The following is a 26,291-nucleotide window of genomic DNA, read 5'->3' as shown; positions in this document are numbered from 1 at the left end:
TCAGTCTGTTAAACATCAGACTCGATACTGGCTCAGGTCATGACCTTACGGTCATGAGATTGAGCCCTGCATCAGGCTCTGTGCTAAGAGTGGAGCCTGCTTGGGATTCTCTATCTCCTTCTCTTTCTGCCCCTCCCACACTCTCTCTCTGCCCCTCCCCCATTCACGCTCCCTCCCTCGCTCTCTCTCTCTCTCTCTCTCAAAAATAAATAAATAAAAATAAAGCATTGCCACCATGGCAAAATGAAGATTTTAAAGCAATCACTTTCATTCATAGATGAAAGAGCAGAATCATAAATTTTACCAGTATCCGAGATGGAAACAGACTGCTGGGTTGGTAACAAAAAACAAAACAAAAACAAAAACAAAAACAAAAACAAAAACAAAAACAAAAACACCACACCATGCCTTATCAATCCCAGCAGACATGAGCTGCCCACGTTACTCAGCTGTTAAGAAGATGGCAGCGGCTGCGGATGGTGTGTAATAGGCAACTGTGCTCCAGTCCAAGTGGTCCCTGATAAGATTATCCACCTCCCTCATTTAAATGACGGCATGCTAAATTCAAGGCCAGAAAACGGAGGCACAGTTTTCTGAGTCAGATTTTCAAACAAGAGGCTGCAGTTCCCAGTGAGACAAGGTACTGGGGGCGGGGGGAAAGTTCTGGTTTTTTTTCACATTGAAGATTCCCATTGAAGAAGACTTATGAGGAATATAATGAGACATTTATAACACAAGCCAATAAACCAAAACCGAAAACATTTTTGTTTCTCTCTTCCTGTTTCTGGGAATAGAATCTACTTGTCCTCTGCTCATGAACCAGATCAAAATGATTGCAACGCATGAAAATATGCTAGTGGTTCAGAGACGTGGTTGGTTAGAGCCAGCTCTCTGGAGAAGAAAATGCTGATGGTTGTTTTTTGCAGGATCAGGCACTGAGGTGACAGGTGACGCCTACAGCATGTCTGATGAGGGTGATCGTCACTCCTACAGTGGATTCCCATACACCATAGTGCCCCCCCCAACTCTGAACACTTGCTTGTTTCCTGATTCCCTACTTGCATTTTTGTTTCCATACTGGATGGAGCGAGAAGAGACCTGGGAAAGAGGAATGGATGGAGTGAGGTAGCATAAAAATATGCCAAAGTGATAAAAAGCAGTTTAAAGCATCCAGAAAACTTCTAGAGACAAAAAGCAAACGATGGAGTCCATCAGTTCAAGAAGGTAAAGAGGAGAAAAGTGTAAGACTACAAGAATGGAAACCTTTGTGGAAGATGGCTCAATCTGCTTCCCAAATAATTCCACGAGACCAAAGGATACCCTTGAAGAGAGGTAGTAGTGTGCAAGAAAGGGCCGTGTTGGGAGCCAGTGTGGACATTTGTAGACTCTTGGGTTTCTGGGTTAGAGCAATGAGGAGTCCTGGATCTGGAACCACCCAGATGGGGAAGAAGAAAGGGAAGGTAGAGAGGGAGTGTCAGAAATGTCTACATTCGGTGAAATTAAGCAAATTCAGATGAGAAAAAGCAGATGCTAGCATGCCAGAGAGGGAACGCGGGGTCAGAGGAGATCCTTAACAGGTGTGCTGGGAATGCAGTGTGGATTTAGAGCCTGAGGCTCAAGGCCTGTCCCCCTCATCAGTCAACATCCTGAGGACTGCAGACAGTAATGGGCCCTATATTTCAAGAGAGATGTGGAGCCTGGAGAACATTCAGGAAACGCCACACCAACAATGAGAGAGATATACACGACGCTGACCATAAAGACTGTCCACTCCCTGGGACGTTTAGGGGGGCCAGGAGATGCAGGAATGCTGGGTACATGTGGCCCCAGGAACGGAGGACTCCCTGCCTGGCCTGGTTTCGGCAGGAAGCCCACTAGAAAGGCCGCATATGGCCTTGTGGGTATGGTGTCCCAGAGTTCAGTGGCCAAACCCGCCCACCTGGTTACCACGAACAGGGTACAAGTGTTCAGAGGCCCAGGGGCCCCAGCCCTTAGGTGTCTGGATGGAGGCCAGAGCTGCCTGGCTGGACCTTGAGGGTGGCCATCTCCGGCCACAAATAGCCTCAGCTGTTTCCCCCCCACCTTGCTCCAAACAAATGACCACGTGCACCGCACACTGGCATGATGTGACAACAGATGAGGAGCACGCCCACAGGCAATATGGTGGGGATGGGGGTGGTAGAGAGAGGGCTGAGAGAGAAACCAGCCCCACCTTCCAACTGATCCACACCGATTTCCAGAAGTACAGAAAGTACTCACATAAAGGGAAATACAGGCAACAGCAAGACTGACCACAGCACACACCAAGTCTCTTTTTATTTTAATGGCTTCTGTCCAAGCTTTGGAGACCCACAGAAATAATGAGGCCAATGAAAATTGGAGCAAACGAAAAGCTGGGGCAGCCAGACATCGCTTCGGCCTGGGTCACCATAACAGGTGCTGGAACAAAAGGCCAGTGGGAAGTAAACCAAGCTAGCACAGCCATAGATGGAGGTTTATTCCAAAACCAATCAGTCTCATCTAGTTGAAAACAAGGGAAGGCTATTATTATCCAGGGAAACACAGGGACCCATCTCTCCTCCTGCTCCTTGACTGGGTCTATTCTCCCTGACAATCCAGCCCAAAGGGCTCAAATGAAAGCTTCTAATTGTTGTTGACAACTCAGAAATCCCAGGATGAAAGACCACTTGCCCATCAGATAGGGGATACTCGCCAATCTGAAGGATGGTATTGCCCGTTCTTTTCTTTCTTTCTTTTTTTTTTTTTAAGTTTATTTATTTTTGAGAGAGAGAAAGAGAGAGAGAGAGAGAGAGAGGAGAAGGGGGAGGGGCGGAGGGAGAGAGAATCCCAAGCAGGCTTCGCGCTGTCAGTGCAGAGCCCGACGAAGGGCTGACACTCATGAACCGTGAGACCATGACCCGAGCTGAAATCAAGAGTCGAATGCATAACCAACTGAGCGCCCAGGGGCCCCTGGAGCTGCCCATTCTTGAGCCAGCCCCCGAGACGTGGAAAGCTGTGATTTAAAATGGGCTTAAAGCAGAGTGGTCCTACCCTTGAGTCTGAGGATGGATTTGAGGAGGAGGAAGAAGAGTGGGAAGAGGAAGAGGTGGGAAAGGTGAAAGAGATGGCACTCATTCAGCAGAGGGAGATGCTATCAGACCATCTCCTGCCACGGTTTCCCTCCAGGAGCTCTAACAAACCCGGCCACTGGCAGAAGCCAGACATCAAGCCAAGTGCCTCCTAATGAACACCTTGGTGACGAGAAGGGGGGTGGGTGACCCGAGACCTCTAAGAAAGATAGAGATGAGACCTGGATCTCTTTTTCAACAGCATAGTCAGCCCGGGACCCTGCCAGAGTTTGAGCCGGGTCAGTGTGACACAGAATGGCACACTGGGCAAAGGTGACTTCTGACTGTCTGAAGAGCTCACCTTCTTTCTCTCCCTTCCTTCCTCCCTTTCTTCATTCCTTCTTTCCTTCCTTCCTTTTCTTCCTTCCCTCCCTCCTTCCTTTTCCTTTTGCATACATGTTGATTGAGTGCCTACCCTGTTACAGGCGTTATTAGATTAGTATTAGATGCCAGTGATGATCAGCAGCTGGAATTTTAGGTGCCCACTTCTGACTGTCATTGATGTCCAGCATCATAATGCCAGGCGCATAGTAGTTTCTTAGTTCCTGTCCCTCAGAACCCCACCAGCTACCCTTCTACTCTACTTCCCCATCCCAGGCACTTGGCTGACACATACAGCCCAGCCCTCTCAGGCCCAACGTGGGAATCAGCTACGGTGACAAACTGCTCTGTACTTTTGGCAGGTCACAAATGATGCAGAGCTTTAGCTTTGTCCCCTCTTGTCGTCCCCACTGTCCTTACTCTAGAAAGGCCCCTCACTGCTGTCCATCAGGATCTCCCAGCTGGTCACCTTGACGGAATTCAACTTCAGCCACTCTTACCAGCCCCAGGTGCTTGTATTCACACCCTCTCCTACAGGGAGGGAGGCAGAGGCAGAAAGACAGGTAAGTAAAATGCTGGCACATCTCCTGGAAAGTTCACAGTCCCTTGCAGGAGAAATGTACATAAACATTTAAAATATAGTATGGTAAACGTTATAATCAACACACTTCTACGAGGTGATGAAAACACACATTAAGGAAGCAATGAAATCTAATGGGGTAGGTAGGAAAGCCAAAGAGAGAGAGGAGGATGTGTGAGCTGGACTTTAAGAGAGGAGCAGGAGTTCTACACGTGGGCAAGGTTTGGCACATCAAGGAGAGGGTGGAGCATAAACAATGGGTTGCGGGTAAGAACATGGAATAATGTGGTAAAGGCAAGAGCTTCTCTGCAGCGTGAGCATCAGGGGCAAAGGCAAAAGGTTTAGAGGAGAAGTGGTTGTCCATAAGGAGGGTGCTGGACACCCTCAAAGATCCTATATACTCTATGGATCATGACCTCATTCTACAGGAAGGAGGGAGCCATCAGAGATATTTTCTAAAGTTTTATTGAGCTATAACTCATGTACCAAACAAGTGACTCTTTTAAAGTGTACAGTACAATGGTTTTTAGTGCACTCACAGAGGTGTGCAACCATCACCACAATCTAATTTTAGAATATTTTCATCACCCCAAAAGAAACCTTGTGCCCAACAGTAGCCATTCCCGTTCTCCACCACTAGTACCTCATCTGGCCTAGGCAAGCACGAATCTACTCTCTGTCTCTACAGATTTGCCTACTCTGGACATTTCATAAAAATCCAATCATATGATATACAGTCTTTTGAGACTGGCTTCTTTCACTTAACACAACACTTTCAAGGTTCATCCGTCCATGTTGTGCCATGTATTTGCACCTTATTCTTTTTTTTATGGCCAAGTAACAGTCCATCATACAAACAGACCACATTTTGTTTATCCATTCATCAGGAGATACACATCGGGTTGTTTCTACTCTTTTGGCTATTGTATTCAAGCTTTTATTCCTTACCCTCTAGGAGACTTGGTCAAGAGTATGTTTCCTGAAGCCCAAGCAAGTAGATCAGCAACTCACAAAGAAAAAACGTCTACATCAATGGTCAACTGTTCTTGAGACACACATGCCCCATCCCTTACATCATGATATTCTTCTCGCTCTATTTGGACTCTCCACACATTTACTGGACCACAGTGTTAAGTTCTGTGGGCGCCAGAGCAGGTCACGGTCTTGCCCTCAAAGAAACATATTGAGGGTGGGGAGAAAACGCACGTGGAGCTATAATACCAAAGCCGTCACAACGCCATCCTACCTCCTGAACTTCACCATTCCCATAGCTACAGTAGAACGTGCTCTGCCCTCTCCTAGCATCACAGAAATGCTAAGAAATTAGGGGGAGGAACAACATGGCTGCTGGAGAAGCAGCAGAGAAACAGAAAGGTCCTGAAAGTCCAAGTTCACCTCCAAAAGTTGATAAATTACTGTTTGGAAATTAAAGAGGAGCAAATACAGCTCTAGATTCACAGAAGATGAGAATCGGTGCCCTGGGGGGTAACTGGCCTGCCCTGGCCAGAGATGACTGGCCAAGCCCCAGATGAGGAGGACAGTGAGTGGAGTAGGCTTGGAGAGTCCTCGGTGCTCCAAGGGGGTCTTCTTTATTTCATTTGCCTCCCTCACAACCTCCAAAGACAGCAGCGTTTAAAAGATGGGCAAGGGGGAGGGGGCGCCTGGGTGGCTCTGTCAGTTAAGCACCTGACTTCAGCTCAGGTCATGATCTCACGGTTCACGAGTTCAAGCCCCACGCCAGGCTCTGAGCTGATTCTCTGCCCCTCCCCCACTTTCTCTCTCTCGCTCTCTCTCTCTCTCTCTCCCCCCACTCAAAAATAAATAAACATTATTTTTTTTTTTTTTTATAAGAGATGGGCAATGGGCCTTGTAGGTTAAATCCTACATGGGCTTAGCAGAATTTCAGGATGCAAACAAAAAAATCCCCTCCCCCAAAAGCTACTGTCTGAGAATCAGAATCCCTGGCTCCTATATCCGGAGACACTGGGCCAGCTTTCTGAACCTGCAGGGTGGTGACCATACCCTGGAGTTGCACCCAAATATTAAATGACATGACGTATGGAAGGCAGGGGCCCCACGGTGGCTAACCCGGAGAGTCAGATGAAGTGTAGCTTCCCTCCCTTCTCCACGAAAAGCCTGTCTCGTCCTTCACCTACATCCTCTTTCTCAAGACAGTTTGCGAAGATCCTCAGCAAACTGGAAGTACCTCGGGAGAAGTGAACATTCTACCCCGTTTCCGAAACAACCAATTCTACTTCGATTTCCCCCTCAGCATATCAGGCGACTAAAATCACTGACGCTGCTGTCACCAAGGGAAGGGTCTTTGAGCCCATGTCTGACAGCCGACTTTGTCAACACGGCACTCGGGTGGCGTTGCGGCCATACCTGGTAACTGTGCTGGTTCACAGACCGGAGATGCAAGTGGCCTCTGACCACACGGAACATGCAAATACTGACTGCCACCCTGCTAGCCTGGCGTCCCTCACCTGCATTACAGTGACTCTGACTGTATGAAAAACAAGTGACACACATGGAAGGAAAAGGGGTGGGGCAAACATGGGAAGGTCAGGTAATATTCAGTTACTTCGAAACACAAATTAGGAGAAAAAAAGCAATAGAAGGCTGCCTTAGAAGTGTTCCATTCGTTTTTAAGCAGCATTTTGCAATGATGTGAGGCAGAAGGGAGGTTCTAAGAGACTGGAGGATGGTTGATCGGGAGTGGTTGCTACTGACCTGCCTTAGACACTGGCCTAAGAAGGGAATCCCACCCACGTCCTGGGGTCTGGCTGCTCTCTCTTTTGGGGGTGAGTCCCCCCAGGCTCCTGTCTCCAAGCTGAACCACCATCCCACCAACCACGCTCCCAGAAACCTGAATGCACTGTGCCTCGATGTGGGCGCCACAGGATCAGCATGGAGGAAAGCCAGATGGAAGGTCTGGGCCGAGCCTGGAGCACCAAAATGGCAGCCCCTGACCTGGGAGGGACCTGGGCTCTGGATGCAGAGGGGAAGCCAAGCAGTACAGGGAGACCGGGACCTGTGACTGGGATGGCCAAGCCATGCATAAAAGAAACTGGGGCAGCAAGAAGAGGGAATGGGGCAAGAGAGGAAATCAGAACGTCTGAAGGGCCAGTTAAGCCACAATCCCACGGAATTCTCCTGTCATATCCTCCCGAAGTGTTGGTTAGGACAGTGGGTGACCAAGACAGGAAGAATAAAGAGATTTTGCGACATGGCTTCCAAGAGGAAGCGTGAACGGTTCCCAGGGATTTGGATTACCCCAGAGTGTCCTAAAGTAGTCTGCGGTCCCTGGGGAGGGGCTCAAGAATCGCCTGTCACTGGAGCCACGGATGTCCCGAAGGCCGGCTGGCGGGCAGCAATGGTACCCGTTCACCAGACCACGGCAACTACAGGTCCTTCTTGGAGGTAAGAAAGATTGCAAATACCAACAACTCATGTAGACAGCACAGGGAACACCAAGCCAGATATTGAGACAATGCATATCCGGTTAAAAAAAAAAAACAAAAAAACAAAAAAACCCACGATCTATGAGTTCAGATGCCACATCTGGTTTGTTTTGATCATTGCCATTTTCCCAAGTTTTCTAAGACCATCCAGCAACCAAATAATCCACATAAGTGAGTGAAAATGCCCACTGAATAAACAGTAAGGAAATGCTTTTCGACTGAACTGGCAAGAAGCGAGGGTGTGGGGGAAGACATAACACTCAGGGTTTTGTCTCTCAAGAGAGCACCTGAACGGGAAAATAACCAATTTTGTGTGATTTAGTTCTGTTGTGAAAGGGGAAGCCGCTGCCAAATGCACTTCGGTTCTCCGCTCTTGCCTAATAGCAGATATCTGAGAAATAAGGTGCCAAAACTGTAAACCAGAACAGATCTTGAAATTACCTTTCTGAATAAAACCAAAAGTTCAAAAAGTCAGAAGAGCTGGCACAAGCTCAAAAAGAAGGAACAAATGTAGCTAGGAAAAAAAAAATAGCACTGAAGCAATCTGAGTGTGCTTTTGTGTCTTGTGAGGACCAGGAGAGGAGTGGAGCAGAGAGCAGGGGGTGGGGGGACAGGCAGGGGTGGGGCTTGGGGGCTGACAGGTCTCCAGCATCAGATACGCCTCACCTACCAGCATCGCCTACATCCCTACAACTCAGTCAGCTTGATACAACTTTGCCCCTTTGAAGGTACCTTGAGACCGTCACTCCAACCACTGCATTTTTTTTTTCTTGAAAAGCTCTTGTGATTCTTCTAGGTTTGAGCTGACGTCAGTGTGGCATGAGCTCATCTGCATACCCTGTGCTGGTGTACAATGAAAAAAATTCATCTTGGCTTGGTGGTGAAAGAGAGAGGGAGCCAACTTAACAGTGATCCTGACTAAAGTAATCTAATATTGCACAAAGGTTTGACTATAACTCAGGGGCTGTTTGCAACGGGCATGCTGAATCCCAGCAATTATTAACCTGGCCAAAGTCAAAAAGTAAGCTAATAAGGGGAGCTGTTATTCCAGAAGCATAGGGTTTCAGTTTTGCAAGAGAAAAAAATTCTGGAGAACTACTGTACAACAAGGTGCACACAATTAACATTACTGTGTGCCTAAAAATGGCCAAGGTGGTCCATTTCATGTGTTTTTGTTACAATAAAAATAAATAAAATTTAAATTTCTAAATTAAAAAAATATATAACAATGTATATAGGAACTAATATTTAATGTACTAATTAAACTGAATTTCCTATCACAAAAAGAGAGAGAGAAAAGTGAACACGCTAGCTAGCTGATTTCAAGCTCTTCTTTAAGTTCCAAACAAAACAGATAAGGAGAAAAAATTAAGGCTGGAAAACCCAAACTGGTTTACTTTCTGCTACAATCCACTGATACTTACATGGCAGGGTCAGCATTTTCACTTCATAAATCTTTTCTTGGTAACTTCCAGAAAGAAAGGTGATTCAAAGCTACCAGGATGACTACCCCGGAGCAGGCGGGGATGGGGTGACGTCTCCCCTGCCTTGAGTTAGACCCTTATCATCTCCTCTGCCCAGGCCTTCTGCAGAGAGTAAGACTGATGCATCGCATCGTGGCTCAGGTGCCCGATGGAGCCACCACCGTAATTAGGCGTTGTGTTCTGGTTTTGACTAGCTTACAGAACTTTAGACTAGCATGTGAGTGGGCTCCCAGTCTAGGAATTACCATTTTCTGTTCAACCAGCCCTTCTGTATTAGTTGCTGGGGCTGCCTTAACAAAGTACACATATTGAGTGGTTTAAAACAACAGACTCTTATTGCCTTGTCGAGGTTCTGACAGCCAGAAGTCCAAAATCAGGGTATCGGTGGACTCCGTTCCTCCCGAAGGCTCTGGGGGAGAGGCTGGACCATGCCTCTCCCCTGTGGCTAATAGACACATCATTCCAATACTCCAGTTTCTGTGTTCACACGGCCTCCTTCTTATAACAGTACCAGTCACCGTACGTCATACATGAGGGATGCACCTTACTGCAAAATGACCTCATCTTAACTAAATACATCTGTACAGACCTGTTTCCAAATAAGATCACATTTTGAGGTACTGGGGGTTAGGATTTCAACATTTCACGATTCAACCTGAAACAGCTTCTCAAAAGATGACCGCCAACCAGCAGAATCAGCATCACCTGGGAATTTGTTTAAAATGACAATTTTCAGACCCACTGAATCAGAAACTCTGGAAGTACACCCAAAAAACATATATTTTAACAGGCTTTCCAGAAGATTCTGATGCACGCTGAGGTTTCAGAACCACTGTGTTAAACCACATTGCCCATTTTTAAAAAAATCATTTTCGGGGCTCCTGGTGGCTCGGTTGGTTAGCCATCCGGCTTCAGTTCAGGTCATGATCTCACGGTTCGTGAGTTTGAGCCCCGCGTCAGGCTCTGTGCTGACAGTTCAGAGCCTGGGGCCTGCGTCGGATTCTGTGTCTCCCTCTCTCTCTGCTCCTCCCCTGTTCATGCTCTGTCTCTGTCTCTGTCTCTGTCTTTGTCTCTCTCTCTCGAATAAATAAACATTTAAAAAAATTTAAAAAAATAAATCATTTTCAATGATTTTGTGTGTGACGTTCAATGACACCAAGTGTGCGTCTTGCCTTTCTGGGCTGCCTCTGACTATACCTATCACACACTGCTTCCCCCACAGTGGTGAACAACTAATACTGCTGTGATAAAACAGACTGGAGTCTCAGGTCACAGGTCACATGTGGCCCTCAGACAGGTTTTATTTTTGTTTGTTATGACTACTGTGAGCTGCCAACATTAAAAGCCTAGGTTACAGACTTTTCTTGGAAAAAAAGTTGCAAGATTTGGCAACACAAGATCCAACATTCCACGTGGCAACAATCAACTGATTGGTGGCTGCCCACGGAGGTGAGGCATCAGGGTTCTGGCTGAGTCACAGTCCCCACTATTCCCGATGTCTGACCAACCGCGAGGCTCCATGCACATGATACCTGCTCACATATCCCCCCTCTCTGGCCTCTGCGATTGGGCTTGAACCATATCTGGCCGGAGGAGAGTTAGGGAGAAAAATGCATCACCATCCACAGCCTGAAATACTTAGCTGTTTCTAAGCGACAAGTTTAGGAATGAAATTCTAGAAGCTGGTGGCTCTGATCAGCACTGACTTTAAGTTCTGAGAGCTTAGCTTCCCTTTCTACCAGGTAACAGAATTTATGAAGTGACTCAAACACTGACGATCAAAGTTTTAAAGTGGCTTGCCCATGCAACAATGCAGGGTGAGTAATAGCACAGTGAGAAGAGAGCTTCATATTGGCATGGCTTCATTAGGGGACAGTGGGACATAGAGGACATGAAACCTAGATGAGACATCACTTAACGCCTTTGTGTGCCTGCTGTGCTGAGCAGATCAGCTATGAAACAAATGATTCTTCCCCAGTAAAACAACTGGAGAAGCTATTATTTAAAGCTACTTTCAAGGCTTATAAAATTTTTTTATACACACACACACACACACACACACACACACACGCATACACACACACACACACACACACACACACATTTTAGAGGGGGAGTGGCAGAGGGGGAGAGGGAGAGAGAGAGAGAAAGAGAGAGAGGGAGAATCTCAAGTAGGCTCCGCTCTCAGTGTGGATGGAGCCCGATGTGGGGCTCAATCCCATGACTCTGGGATCATGACCTGAGACAAAACTCAATCGAATCAGCCACCCAGGCGTCCCATGGCTTACAAAATTGTTTAAGAGCAGATCCTGGGCTAGGATTTGACAACTTTGCCTTTGACACAGACACCAAATAGTTTCTTTACAAAGGACAGAAAAGATGCCATTTCTGTTCCTTACCCAGGTCATGGGAGGCAGTTTGCGAAAAGGGGAACTGAGTGGTGGTTTGGGGTCTCTTCACCCCAGCTGTACGGATGGGCCTGGAGTTTGCAAGTGACAACTCACACATACAAGTGGAGTCAGGGACAAGTTTTCAAGGAGGGAGCAAGCTTCACAGAAAGCCTGAACGGAAGTACTACTTACCTGGGAGATCATCCCAAAGCAATCAATCGGATAAATACATTCACCAAAAGACTACTGAAGCAGAAGATTCAGCCAAGTAGCCACTATCATGTCACACGGCTCTTTTCTCACAAATTCTTAAAGTTGATTCTCTCCTAAGCCACCCTATACCTCAGCATTCTTAAGAAAGAAAAGAGGGGATGTAATATGTCACTGATGGCTAATCTTCCCTTAAAGCTATTAGAATTTAGAACAACGATAATTTCCTCAAAGACAAAGATGGCTGTGTCTTCCAGGCGGACCTAATGTTTTGAAGAATCTATTAAAAATTAAAATACTTCTTCACAACAAAGTACATATACAAATGGGGCAGGCTTGTGATACTTAAACATGGGTTACACTTCCCCTCTGACTGTGTCAGTCAGGGTTCTCCAGAGAAACAGAACCAGTAGGAGACACATATGAGTACATGGAGAGAGAAGGGATTCGTTCTAAGGAATTGGCTCACATAATCATGGAGACTGACAAGTCTTCAGATCTGCAGGGTGAGTGGGCGGGACCCAGCTAGGCACCCAGGACAGCCAATGGTTCAATCCACTCCTAAGGCAGGAAAAAGCCAATGTCCTAGGCTCCAAGGAATGCCCTCTTACTCAGGGTAAGGTTCCATTTAGTTCTATTGAGGCCCTCAAGTGATTGGATGAGGCCCACCCACCCAGGAGAAGGCAACTGGTTTCATTCAGTCTACAGATTCAAATGGTAATCTCATCCAGCACCACCCTCACAGACACAACCCAGAATTATACTGGATCAAATGTCTCCCGACACCCCAACTGACACATAAAAGTCACTGACACTTGCCAGTGCAGGCAGAGCAACTGGGACTCCCATCCTTTGCTGAAGGGACTGCTATCCGGTGCAGCTGCTTCAGGAAACAGCTCAGCACTTTCTTAGAAAGTTAAACACGCAGTTATGTGTGACACAGCAATCCCACTCACGGCTCGTGGGTATTTACCCAAAAGAAATGAAAACTTAAGTTCGTACAGCAGCCTGCAAGTGAATTTTTATAGCAGCTCTGTTCACCATCACCAAATACCAGCAACAACCCAAATGTTCTTCCAGGGGTAAACGGACAGACAAGCATCCACGCAGAATACCACTCAGCAGTAAAAGAGAGCAAAGCACCCATGTATGAAACTGAAAAGTAATGTGCTGAGTGAAAGAAGTCTCAAAAGACTGAATATTGTCCAATTCTATTTATGGGACACGTTTGAGAAGACAGAACAGCTCAGCGGTGGCCAGGAGGTAGGGGGGCGGAAGGTGTGTGTGACTCTATAGGAGTAAGACAAGGAAGCCTGCGGGGTAATGGGACTGTGTTGAATCCTGATTTGGGTGGTGGTTACACAAATCTAAACATGTGTTAACTTCCACAACCCTCCCCCGACATCAAATTTACCGTTACGAGATTTTTTAAATTGTGAAAATCAAATGGTAAAAAAAAAAAAATACCTATATATCACCCAATTTATGCATAGGATAAATGGACCTAACGGGAAATGTCTACAGGATGGGGTCAAGCTGAATCCAGAATGTGCACGGGCAGGTGGGAGCCAGAAGGGTTCAGGCAGCAGCCAACAGTTCAGTGTATAGAGAAGATAAGAGACATTCCTGAGTCACTGCATACAACCTTGGAATTCTCTGAAAAGGCAAAACAGCTGTGATTTGTAATGTTTCCCGCCCCCCCCCCAGGAATTTTGTATTCATGGTCTCTTACAACAGCCTAAAGAGAGGAAATGCAGGCTTATGGATGGTCAAGGACTGGCCTGGATTTTGATCTCAGTTCCGTCTGGTTCTCGAGAGTCACCACACGAAACCGCAGCGAGGATTACACTCTGACTCCTCTCTTTTCTCTGCCGTCCCCAGCAGGGCCCCTTAATCCCCTATGTTCTTAAGGCCCTGCTCTTCCTTAAAGCAGGAGTTTTCCATGGAGAGAAGGGGGATATTTTGTCCCCTAGGAGACATGTGGCATTGTGCAGGTGGGTTTAGTTGTCACAGACAGTGGGCAGGGTGCTACTGGCATCTACCGGGCAGATGCCAGAGATGCGGCTAAACACCTTACAATGCACAGGGCAAGCCCCTGAAACAGAATTATCCAGCCCCAAATGTCTCTAGGGCAGAGGTTGGGATCTTCTGTTTGAACGGAAGGAAGGAAACATGTTCACGGCTCACTGTGCTAAGTATTGTCAAATTCTTAACTCTCGTATTTCCTCAAGACCCTGCTGAGATAGCTATTATTAACCCCAATTTCTAGTTAAGAAAGTTGCTGCTCAGACCCACTAAAATACAGTGCTCCTACACCAGAGACAGATGAGAATCTGTGGGCAGCCCCAGGCCCCTCTGATGGCAAAGCCCAGGGAGCCTAGAGTATGATGCCCTCAGGGCTAGGCTGGGCCCTCCATAAACCTCTTTCCTTCCATCCCTTCTGGTCTAGAAATCGCCTCCTAGCCCTAACTGGTCTGCAAACAAGGGGAGCTGTTTGGCTGGCCCAGGGCAGATGTGAATTCGGGAGGACCCAGGAAACGAGTGGAGCCTGGCATCACTGAGAACCACCCAGGACTGTTTGTCCCTTTGTCTTCTGCTCCTTCCATGGCTCCTGCCCTCACCTCCATGGGAGCAGCCCAGAGACATCAGAGGCATTCCCAGCCAGGCTCTCTTAGAGAGCTTCCTACCCCCCACCCCTGCCTCCTCCAGCCTGTCTCTTCAGCAGGAGAGGAGTGGGGCCCTCAAGCAGGGGCCTGGGAACAGACAGATACAACACAGAACAACAGGCTGAGATCAGTTTCCCACAATAACATCCTACAGGCAGGGCCTGCCTAAGAAAATAAGCAAAATGCTTTAAAAACAAGTCCTATAATCACCTCTGGCTCAATTTTACCCTTTTATATAATCAGTGTTGACAATTCCAACAGCTGAAAATGGGGATGGGGGGTTAAAATCAAGGGAGGTGGAAGAGAAGTAGAAAAACAGAGGGAAGGCAGAGGAACAGCGAGAGGAGAAAAAGAACATAAGCTTAAAGTTTATCATAAAACTCAGCAGACGGATGGCCTCATGACACAGGAAGAGGAGCCCCAAGATTTGGGGGCCTCTTTGCAAGTCGGGCAGGACCACATTCACGGCAGCTGCCCTTCAGCGTCATTCTAGGAAACCGCAGCCAGGCCTCAGGGCAGGCGGTTCACGCTTGTTCTCGAACTAGGCAAAGCAGAGTTATTTCCTGAGGCTCAGTGCTCGCCCCCGAGCTGTCCAGCTGCAGGGACGCCAAGGGCTGACCTCGACCCACTCTGATCCCCACCCCATGCCTCCTCGGCCCAGCCACAGCCACAAAGGCGGCACTCACAGTTCTAAAATGAGGATGACGTCCGTCTTATTCTCATAAACCTCATGGAGGGTGATGACGTTGGGGTGCTGGATCTCCTTCAGGATGCTGACCTCCCGCTCGATGTCCTCGCGGCTCACGCCCCGCCGGCTGGATTTCGTCCTCCTCTTCTTGATAAACTTGGCGGCATATTGCAGACCAGTGCTTTTCTCCCGGCATTTCTTCACGACTGCAAACTGCCCACTGGAGACAGAGGAGGAGAGGTTACAGGTCATTTCTTTATTGCTCACTGGAAAAGAGAGGATTTGAGCAAGGATGTGGCATGGGGGAGGAGGGGCTGTGGAACCGCGAGGAGGAAAGTCCACAGTGTGGGAAATTAACAAATTAAGCAGGCATATTTCTTATGACACTTTGGTTTCATTGAACCTGTTTCTTTATGAATAAAGTTGCAAGCAATACAAATTCTTTTCTTGAACTATATTTTATTGAATGGGTTAATAATGTGCTTTTCTGTGCTTCCTCCCTCCCTCCCGTTTCAGATTCTGGGATAGCAGGAAGGAGCTCCCCGACCTGACCTCCTTCTGACAAGCCTTCTCCTATATGGCTAGGAAAACAAGGGATCAAGACGGGGGAACTGAGAGAAAAATACATAGGGCCCTGCTTTCAATGACATATTTCTAGGACCAGTATTTATCAGTTGAAACATCCAGAACAACAACAATGAAAGCTATGTATTTGTTCATACTTCAGGGATTGATAAGCCATATATACATACTTACCATTTGTTGGTGGCTTTTCCAGCATCACACACTTCCCTCCTTTCCCAAAAATATCTATAATTAGGGATCCTGCACTTCTGGGGAAGCTGACTCTACCCCCATATATAGATATGCATAGGGTGACTGAGGTTAAGCCAATCAGTGTACTATATCTTCCTGACTCCACTGACAGGCACACGACCTAAGTAAGACCTTTTGGAGGATGCAGAGACAAAGACCTTTTCTGAGACTCTCTTCTGGATGTTAATACTTAACTATATGACCCCAAAAGCCACTTCCAGCCATCTTAGGACTTCAGGAGGAGGTCCACTCTTGGTTTAAAGCCAACCATTGCAGAGGCAGAGCCAGTAGAAGAAAAGAAACCAGATTTGTGGTAACACTGTGAAATGGTGGATCAACCCTACCCTGAAAGCCATCTGCCCCTGGATTTTTCAGCAACAGAAGCCAATAAATTCTCTTTACTGCTAATGCCAGTTTGATCTGGGTTTTCAATTTCTTGCAGAGGAAAGCATCCTATCGATATATCCTATGCCACAGCATGTAACCAGAGCCTCCTGCTTATATATAAAAGAGTGAAGTAACAGGGGCGCCCGGGTGGCTCAGTCGGTTAAGCGTCCAACTTTGATTCAGGTCATGATCTCTCAGTTCGTGAGTTCAAGCCTCGTGTCAGGCTTTGTGCTCACAGCTCAAAGCCTGGAGCCTGGTGCCTGCTTCAGATTCTGTGTCTCCCTCGCTCTCTGCCCCTCCCCTCCTCTCCCCACCCCCCTCAAACAAATAAACATTAAAAAAAAGAAAAACATAAAAAAAGAGTACAATAACAGAACTTAACAAAAAATAATAAAATAAACACATAAGCAGGTAAAGTCTTGAGAGGTAAGTAAGCTACCCTGAAAGTAACACAAACACAATACGCACACACAACACAACACAAAACCCCTTCCCGTGTCAAAGCTGGCACCCACACTTCTTCCCCAGAGCCCACCCATGACAGGATCTGTGTATTTCTTGGCCGGTGCTGGGGAACTGATATGTAGAAAACTGTCACAGTTACTTTTCACTAGCTTTATTCTCACATGAAGACAAAAGGGAGAGGGGCGCCTGGGTGGCTCAGTCGGTTGAGCGTCCGACTTCCGCTCAGGTCACGATCTCACGGTTCGTGAGTTCGAGCCCCGCATCAGGCTCTGGGCTGATGGCTCAGAGCCTGGAGCCTGCTTCCGATTCTGTGTCTCCCTCTCTCTCTGCCCCTCCCGCATTCATGCTCTGTCTCTCTCTGTCTCAAAAATAAATAAACATTAAAAAAAATTAAAAAAAAAAGGGAGAGAGAAAATCAAATTAACAGTAACATTTCAATGGTAAAGAAGGGACACTTTATGTTACTCATTTACTTTAGCAGCAGAGGTCAGCGAAGAAAAACACGTAGTAAAGGATTATTTTTATACCACTGCCAAATTTTTGCATGACAGGTTATTAATACTCTCTCTCCCCCCGCAGCAGAAGAGCAGAGAGGCTGAAGAATAAATCACACCAGAAAGCTAGCACCAACTGCCTGTAAACTCACGACCCTAAAGAGCCATGGGATCTGTTATGACTTTATTACAACATTTTCTGGGTTTTCTGAAGAGTAAAGAATTGGGCCTTCTCTCTCTTGGAGGGTGGAAGTGAGCAGCAGAGATGGGACTTATGAGGAAAAAAAAAAAAAAAAAACCAACAGAACAGCTTGACTATAAAACACCCCTCTCCCAACCGAGTACCCCCGAAGAGGTCCCCGGATGCAGGGTGGGACAGTGCCCTGGCCCAACCCAGGACCTCCAACCCACAGTCAGCTCGTGCTTCCTGGGGCTGGGCCTGTGCGTGCCTCTCACACGGTCACTGCGACTTTTCTCAGGGCGGTCAAGATTCAAGGTGGACTCATTGGTCTGAATCATGGTGCTTTAAAAAACAAAACCAAAAAGCCAGGCAAGCCACAAAGAACTTAAATGCGAGCCTAAATTCAAAGACTATTCCAAATGTGTTTTTAGTGCCAAATGTTCATGGTGACCTTTCCCCCTTTTAAAAAAAAAAACAAAACTTTCTTTTAACATTTATTTATTATTGAGAGACAGACACAGAGTGCCAGCAGGGGAGGGGTAGAGAGAGGGGGCGACAGAGAATTTGAAGTAGGCTCCAGGCTCTGAACTCACAGAGCCCGACACAGGGCTCGAACTCACAAACCGAGATCATCACCTGAGCCGAAGTTGGCCGCTTAACCAACTGAGCCACCCAGGCGCCCCGACCTTTCCCCTTTTAACTATGGGAAGGTGAAAGCATCAAGGCCCGCCCACGCTAGTGACTGGGCCAAGGTGAGGTACTCAGAAATCCACACGTCAAGGCCAGGAGTGTGTGAACAGGCCTAAGCTGACCGCGCTGCCCCCATCTGCAGCGACATATCTGGAACCTACTCCCTCACCAGACAATTGATCCCTTACTCACACTTCTGGGTCCCCTGAGGGGAGAGCAGGCAGGGATAAAGGCCAGAGGGTGGGAAAGGACCCCCACCCTAGAGAAGATGTGATTTTAGTGCCCACGGCCGCGGCCAGTGTCCTGACTAACCTTGGCTGCAGGTGGTTGAGAGGGTGTGAACTAATTTTGAGGACCACTCTTCTAGACTCATCTCAATGCTATCTCTTTGAAGACACTTTTCCTGTTTATGTCCAACTACCCAACCTCTGCCCGTCCCCCACCCCCACCATGCTCCGACTGGTGCTTTCTCTGGCACCTGAGTCCACGGAGCACCTCTGATGATTTCTGCCTGTTTCTTGCCCATTTCCACCCTTCCCAAGAGGGCAATTCCATGAGAACAGAGGCCTGTCTGGCAGACATCTCGTCCCCCGAGGCAGGGGATGCAGAGCTCCTCCAGGAGTTCACGCAGGATGCTTATGTGCTGCTCTTGACCTCTGAGTCTAGAATCCTAAAAACCCGAGGCGTTACCTGAAGGCGCTTGCCTGTAATTCGGCAGAATTGTGTGGGGCTGGGAGCACAGGCTGCCTGTCTGAGCTGGTTCCCTGCCTACTAGTTGTATTAACTGTGGGCTTACATCTGACTTAACACTCTCTGCCTCAGTGTCCTTATCTGCCAACTGGGTAGAATAATAGCGCCTATCTGGGAGGGTTGTTGGGTGCAAAGGAAGGATTAAATGAGCTTATAGATCATGGAAAGTGGTTAGAACAGTGCCTGGCAGGGGTGCCTGGGTGGCTCAGTCAGTTAAGCATCCAACTTCGGCTCAGGTCATGATCTCACAGTCCGTGGGTTCGAGCCCCGTGTCGGGCTCTGTGCTGACAGCTCAGAGCCTGGAGGCTGCTTCGGATTCTGTGTCTCCCTCTCTCTGCCCCTCTCCCACTCATGCTCTGTCTCTCTCTCTCTCTCTCTCTCTCTCTCTCTCAAAAATAAATAAAAACATTAAAAAAAATTTTTTTTTAAAGAACACTATCAGGGAGCCTCAGTGGCTCATTTGGTTAAATGTACAACTTTGGTTCAGGTCATGATCTCCCAGTTCATGGATTTGAGCCCCGCATCGGGCTCTGTGCTGACAGCTCAGAGCCTGGAGCCTGCTTCAGATTCTGTGTCTCCCTCTCTCTCTGCCCCTCCACTCATGCTCTGTCTCTCTCTCGCTCTCTCTCAAAAATACATAAACATTAAAAAAAAATTAAGAACAGCGCCTGGCAGTATTAAGTCTTCAATAACTGTTTTCTATTATTAACCTTCGACAACTGGTGCTACTGTCATGGGCTTACGGTTTGTGCTTAAAAGCCCGAAGTGCCACTGGTGCTGCCTTCAAAGTATCACCTCTTGTGGTGCCTTGGCTAGCCCGAGACCCTCTCAGAGGTGAAACATTCTCTCCTTGACCAAACGCTAGCCAGGCTCCTCTAAGCCCTCTGCTCAGTGACACCCTCAGCTTGGCCTATAAAGACTTGAACAAACATTAACATACTCAAGGATGCATCCCTGAGATGACTCTAGCCCCCCCCCCTTAAAGTGCCTGCCGGAGAAAACGCAAGGCTTCCAAAAGAACTGACCATTTCTTCCAGAGGACATCTGACGATAGGGCTCCGGTCTCCAGCGTTGGTTTGGGGGGGGGGGGGGTTCACATGGATCGACCCCCTTCCAGCTATTTGTAAGTTTTCACTGCCCTGACTGTCCTGAGCCCCTGCTCACCCCCCTCTCCAACCCCTCATTCTCCCTTTAAAACACCCAGTCAGTCACCTCTGCACAAACCAAAGTTCGTGCACGTCACACTGGACCCTTCCCTTTTGTGACAGTACGTTGCTGATTAAAATTGGTCCTTTCCACTTTAACCAGTGTCCGGCTTTGTTCATCTGTGACAAGAGGACACATTGGGGAAGTGGGCGTGGTCTGGCCGGCCCTGGTCCTGGCTTACGTGGCCCTGAGGGCCACCCCCACCCCCAATCTTCAGGCTTCTCTCTGAAAGCTCAACCTTCTTACCCTCTGGGCTGAGGCAGTGTTCCCTATTTTAATGATTTGCAATTCACCATGAAAATGTATGCTTTAAAAAACAAAAGAAACAAACACAACAAAGTATCACCTCTCAAAACTGCTGGGGGAAGAGAGCCCTAAAAAGAAAATGAACAGCACAACAGGGCCGTACTGTGTTTAAGTGCGTAAAACTACGGGCAAACCTGGCACCCGGCTTCATCCTCCAAACACAGCATCCCTGCTGTCCCCACCCCCGCCCCACGTGGAGGGCGAGCTGCTGCCCACCGCAGCCTGGGAAACTGAGTCACAGCTGAGCGAGGGCAGGCAGGAGGCCCACGCGAGGCTACTGGGCCTTAGTGTGCACTCGGTAACTCGTGCCCGGAGCTTTCACAGCAGATCTCCTCCGGCAGGGAGCAAACGGAAGCCAGACCTCTCGGAGAAGAAATTCTTTTCTAAACACTGTAATTTGCTTCATGAGGACTAATTCGAACTGGACTGGCAGTTAACGGCTGCTCCTGACCTCTCTCCTTCCTGGGCAGCTGGCCCTCAGCACACCAGCTGCCACACCCACTCCGGGGGCGGGGGGGACAGTTTCTCTTCTCCAATCCCCCTCCCCCAATAAAACAACTGAAGAAAGGACTCATTTGGGCTTTTTTGGGCCAGGGCTTCTCAATCATGGGATCCCAGAGAAACAACCTGATAACAGCTGCCGGGGTGAGCTCCGGGCAGGGAGGAAAGTAAATGCACACAAAGGAGCAAGGCCACCTGCATCGCCCGTCGGGGGTTGGGGGGGAATCGATGGCCTGAGCTCCAGCTTCCCTCCTGTTACAAACCCTGCAGGCTCCTCCATGACTGACAGCCCCACAGACGGCTGCAGCGATGGTCAGTGGGTGGTAGAAAATCAGTGCGTACCTGCACATTTAAATTGACAAAACAGAATACGGGTTGATCCTCGCTTTTAGCGGGATCCATATTTGCAAATTCACCTACTTGCTAAAATGCACGCGTAACTGCATAATCAACACTTGGCAGTGCGTTCACGGTCATTTGTGGATCTGAGGTGCCCGACGTGAACATTCCCAGCTGAGGCAGATCAAGGGGACATTCCGCCTTCCGTCTCAGCTTCTGTACCATGTACACATGTCCTCTTAACGGTCTGTTTAGTGCCATGTCTTTGCATTTTTGCTTATTGTTGGTGATACCGCTATTTAAAATCAGCCCTGAAGTGTGAAGTCCACTGTTCATAGGCACAGAGGCTGTGATGGCCTTACGGAGAAAACATGTGCTACATAGATAAGCTTTGTTTGGGCAGGAGTATCAGCGCTGTTGGCCATGAGTCCAATGTTAAGGAATCAACAATACATATTACAGAAGTCCCTTTAAGCAGAAACACACGGAAAACAAGGTTGTGCACTGATCCGATGACAGAAATGTTATGACCAGAGGCTCACAGAAACTTAACCCTGTATTTTCTCTAGAACAAATGGGTCAGTATTCGCTAATTCAGTGATTGTGGTAAAGTCACAGAACATCACTACACCGCAAATAATGAGAATCCGACTGGATGTTGTTTTTAAAAAATGTATTGGGGTGCCTGGGTGGTTTGGTCAGTTGAGCATCCAACTCTTGATTTTGACTCAGGTCATGATCCCAGGGTTGTGAGATTGCACCTCGTGTCAGACTCTGTGTTAAGTGTGGAACCTGCTTAGGATTCTCTCTCTCTCTCTCTCTCTCTCTCTCTCTCTCTCTCTCTCTCTCTCTCTCCTCCCTCTGCTCCTCTCCCCCCCATGCATGTTCTCTCTCTCTCCCAAAATATATAAATAAATAAACAAATGGATAAAATAAAAATATACTAATATTCTCTGTCACCTAATAACTAACAGAACAGCCATCCAAATTCATTTTGACATAAACACTTTCGATTAAATGTAATAAACATGTATTAACTACCAATGGCCAGACTATACAAAACCAATGAGACACAACCCTACTTTAAAGAGTTTGATACTAAAAAAAATTTTTTGATTCAAAAATAATCACAGATTTTATTAAAAGGAGAAAACTTTGGATAAAAGGAGCAAAACTTCAGAAAGAACAACTTGATATCTAATGTCTTTGACTCACTGGTATATCTAATCGAATCACCTTGTAGTCACTCGAAGAATTACAACCAGAATTCTATGCAAGGAGCTTTACACATAATTACCTTATTCATTATCACAACCCTATGAGATTCATATCATCATCAACTCTTCCGTCAAGGAAAGAACCAAGTCTTAGAGCGATTTTTTTCCTACTCCCCTCAAATGTTTCAAGCAAGTAAGTGCCACACTTGAGAGGTGAATCCCAAGCGTATTTGCCTCCAACACTCTATCCACTGAACCTCGCTGCTGCCCTGGGCTTGTGTCCATTTTGTTTGAAAGACAGGCCACCCCCCTGTGAAGTTACAGACAGGTCTAGAAATCATTCTAGGAAAGGGCTCTGGGAACTGGAGGCACAAGAGAGGAGGATTGTGGTTAAATACGTTTGGGGAGTGTGGACTTCTCCTCCCCACTGAAAACTCATTAAGTGTTTCAACCAATGAAAACCACTGTTTTAACATGCTCTGAAGTTCTCTGCAATAAAAAGCAACTCGTGTTTGTGTGTGTGCTTCAGAAGCACTATACTAACAATTAGCAAGAACCACAGAAGGTTCTCAAGGTCAGCGCACAAGGATGGCAGGCACACATTTGTGAAGCAGGTGGGTTCTGATAGGTCCATGTAGTGCATTAAAAATGAAGCTGTTGAGGGGCGCCTGGGTGGCGCAGTCGGTTAAGCGTCCGACTTCAGCTCAGGTCACGATCTCGCGGTCCGTGAGTTCGAGCCCCGCGTCGGGCTCTGGGCTGATGGCTCAGAGCCTGGAGCCTGTTTCCGATTCTGTGTCTCCCTCTCTCTCTGCCCCTCCCCCGTTCATGCTCTGTCTCTCTCTGTCCCAAAAATAAATAAACGTTGAAAAAAAAATGAAGCTGTTGAACTTTGTTTAATTGAGTTGGGTTTGATTTTCAAATTCATTTCTCCATGGGAGTTTTGCTCACTTGGGGAAAGATGACATCAATGTACAATGACAGAAGCGTCACATTCAGAATGGAGAAAGAGCAACCCGGCCCCACGTGACGATGTGTTCTCTCCCTTTGGGTGGGCACCTAGCCCAGGGTCTAACATTTTCCTTGTTGACCTTGATCTAGACACCACATTAGAACAAGTTCCCACCCGGGAAGGGGGGGTGCAGACTTTTTTTTTTTAAGTGGCTAAAACAGGGGCACCTGGGTGGCTCAGTTAGGTCAGCAACCAACTCTTGATCTCGGCTCAGGTCATGAACTCACAGTTTCTGGGACTGAGCCCCACATGGAGCTCTGCACTGACCGGGAGCCTCTTGAGATTCTCTCTCTCCCTCTCTCTCTCTCTGCCTCTCCCTCACTCCTGCGCGCACTCTCTCTCAAAGATAAATAAATATTTGAAAAAAAAAATACAGTGGCTAAACCAGCATACAAATTTTTCTTTGATTTTAAATATGTCTCTTCCCAGTATATGTTATTTAAAACATTCTTTATGGTAACTATTGCTGTGAATTCCCTCTATTAATGCTGTAAATAGATCTGGTTTCAATACAATGGATGATAAGCTCCATCTCTCCCTCCTACCAAATCTTTGCAATAAGATTTCTTTTTTCTCTCTTTCTTTTTTTTAATGTTTATTTATTTTTGAGAGAGGAAGACAGAGTGCCAGTCGGGGGGGGGGGGGTGCAGAGAGAGGGAGACACAGAATCCGAAGCAGGCTCCACGCTCTGAGCTGTCAGCACAGGGCCTGACACGGGGCTCAAACCCACAAACTATGAGATCATGACCTGAGCTGAAGTTGGATGCTTAACTGACTGAGCCACCCAGGCGCCCCTGCAACAAGGTTTCTAATTAAGGCAAAATATTTTCTACTTTTCAGTTCATGTATCAACCTCAGCACAATTTTAGTGCTGGCTTATGGGTCATTTGTTTTTCTTGAAGAGCTGTATTGAGAGAGTGGTAGTGGCTTGAATCCTGCCTGAACACTGGAATCACAGGTCTTAAATAAGAGATGAGGTGACAGAAATTGTTTTTCAAGGATGAGTTAACATTTATGGCAGGAGAAAAGACCCCAAAGCGTTTACAGACTAATGGGGGAGACGAGCACGTAACACCAGAATACGGGAAGGGCCATAAAAAAGGACGTGGCCACTCTGAACCACCCCAGGGGAGAGTGTGAGGTCAGGAGGCCCAGGCTGTGTCCTGAAGGTTGAGCGCCAGCCAAGGGGTGAAGAAAGCATGTGTGGAGGAACAGTGTCCAGGAGGAGAAAACAGGAGCTGAGTCAGGGAGGCAGGAAAGAGCCTGCTTCGTATTTCTGAGAGATGAGGCAATGGTGGAGAAGTGGGCAGGCCCCACAAACTGGGCCATGCCCAGGATACAACAATGCCAGCCCTAACTTTGCCAACACCATGGGAAAGCAGTGACCTCTCTGAGCCTCAGTTTCCCCATCTATGTGAGGGTAATTACAACACAAAATGAGGCCATGCATGTGAGTGTAAGCTGGGTTCTTGAACCACATCATGCTGGTGTAAAGGATGAAAATTAACAAGATGTCTCAGCTTCATACTTCTCAAAGGAGCCCAGAAGGCATTGTTTCAGCAGCTGAAAGGTAGCACCAAATTTCTTCTTGGCATTTTTCTATGCAACAACTGTGCAATCTAAGTACTAAATCTCTATGCCTTTTTTCTCCTGTTAGGACTCAACCATTCTGGATGAGGCCTATTTGATTTGTCCCCTTTGGCCCCCAAAGGACCTTGTGGCTTTGCTTTGATGCTGAAGTTTTTGTCTGTGGCAAAGCAGTGGGAAGCAAACCACCCATTGCGAAGATGGCCTCGGTCAAAGATGGCCGAAGATGGCCTTCCAGCTCACATGCTCTCCCGCAGTGTGACCTTGTCTCTCCCTATCATGAGGTGGATTCTCATCCTTGTCTCCTGGAATCTGAGCCTTGTTTGACCAACAGAATGCAGGAGAAATGATTCTGGGACTTCTGCCTGGTTCTCAGAGCACACACTCTTGGGTGTTCCCACTTGGAACCCCGCCACGATACTGGGAGAAGCCCGGGCTGTGTGGAGAGGCCATGTGGAGGTGTTCCCATCAACAGCTCCCTCTGAGCTGACAGCAGCTTTAACAGGCTGGCCAAGTGAGTGGCTATTGAACATCTGGCTCATTGAGTCTTCAGATGGTGGAGCACCTGGGTGGCTCAGTCAGGTAAGCGTCCGACTTCGGCTGAAGTCATGATCTTGCGGTTTGTGAGTTCGAGCCCCGCGTCGGGCTCTGTGCTGACAGCTCAGAGCCTGGAGCCTGCTTCAGATTCTGTGCCTCCCTCTTTCTCTGTTCCTCCCCTGATCATGCTCTGTTTCTCTGTCTCTCAAAAATGAATAAATATTTTAAAAATTTAAAAAAAAAGTCTTCAGATGGCTCCAGCCCCACCCAACCACTTAGTGCAACCTCATGAGAGACCCCAAGCAGGAATGCTCAGGCAAGCCACAGAAGCGTGAGAGATCGTAGCAAATTGCTGGTTTATGCTTCCACGTTTTTTTTTTTGGGGGGGGGGGGTTGTTACACAGCAACGGACAGGTGGAACAGCCAATAAAATATTTCGGATGGTGGGTTTGGCCCATGACCTGGAAAGCCGTGTGGAGGAAGGATTCGATACTGGGGGTGAGAGGCCAGCAGGTGACCAGGATCCCAGACCGGCCTAACGGGAAGGCATGGGAAGGCACAAGAAGGCCCAGGCCATGTTGAGTGCAGGCCCCACCCTGAAACACAGAACCTACTGCCCCGACAAGACTCAGTGCACACGCCGCTCCCTCATGTCCACGTGCCCAGGGAATTCCCACGGTGACGCCGCCTGGAGATGAGCACATGTGAGGAGAAAGAACACTGCCCTGCCCAGTGGAAGCCTCCCCTTCCATCCCAGCCCACCAGTGCCCGGATTTCAGCAGATGATGACAGCTAACCCATCCGGGGACCGCATACTTCAGCACCAAGGTCAATTCCCTTGGAAGGCTTCTGGGTGCAGCCCACACTCCGAACTG

The 26,291-nt window shown here is 47.7% G+C and overlaps 1 protein-coding gene and 1 long non-coding RNA gene across 7 annotated transcripts in view; one reads left to right on the top strand and one right to left on the bottom strand.

Moving 5' to 3' along the window:
• Positions 1–26,291, bottom strand: part of DAPK1 (death associated protein kinase 1) — a 187,399-nt gene that overhangs the window by 72,337 nt on the left and 88,771 nt on the right. For all 6 annotated transcript variants that reach the window (XM_030294298.2, XM_030294297.1, XM_030294296.1 and 3 more), the window contains one exon: positions 14,930–15,151. In XM_030294298.2, coding sequence (XP_030150158.1) covers positions 14,930–15,151 — 222 coding nt within the window. The remainder of the gene's footprint in view (positions 1–14,929; positions 15,152–26,291) is intronic.
• LOC115500009 lies at positions 15,086–16,155 on the top strand. Its single transcript, XR_003964340.1, has 2 exons — positions 15,086–15,178; positions 15,448–16,155. It is a non-coding gene; the product is annotated as an uncharacterized LOC115500009 (long non-coding RNA).

Source organism: Lynx canadensis, chromosome D4 (assembly GCF_007474595.2).
Source record: "Lynx canadensis isolate LIC74 chromosome D4, mLynCan4.pri.v2, whole genome shotgun sequence".
Classification (NCBI taxonomy): Eukaryota; Metazoa; Chordata; class Mammalia; order Carnivora; family Felidae; genus Lynx; species Lynx canadensis.
Note: the sequence above shows the minus strand (reverse complement) of the source record. Positions and strands in the feature narration are given on the sequence as shown.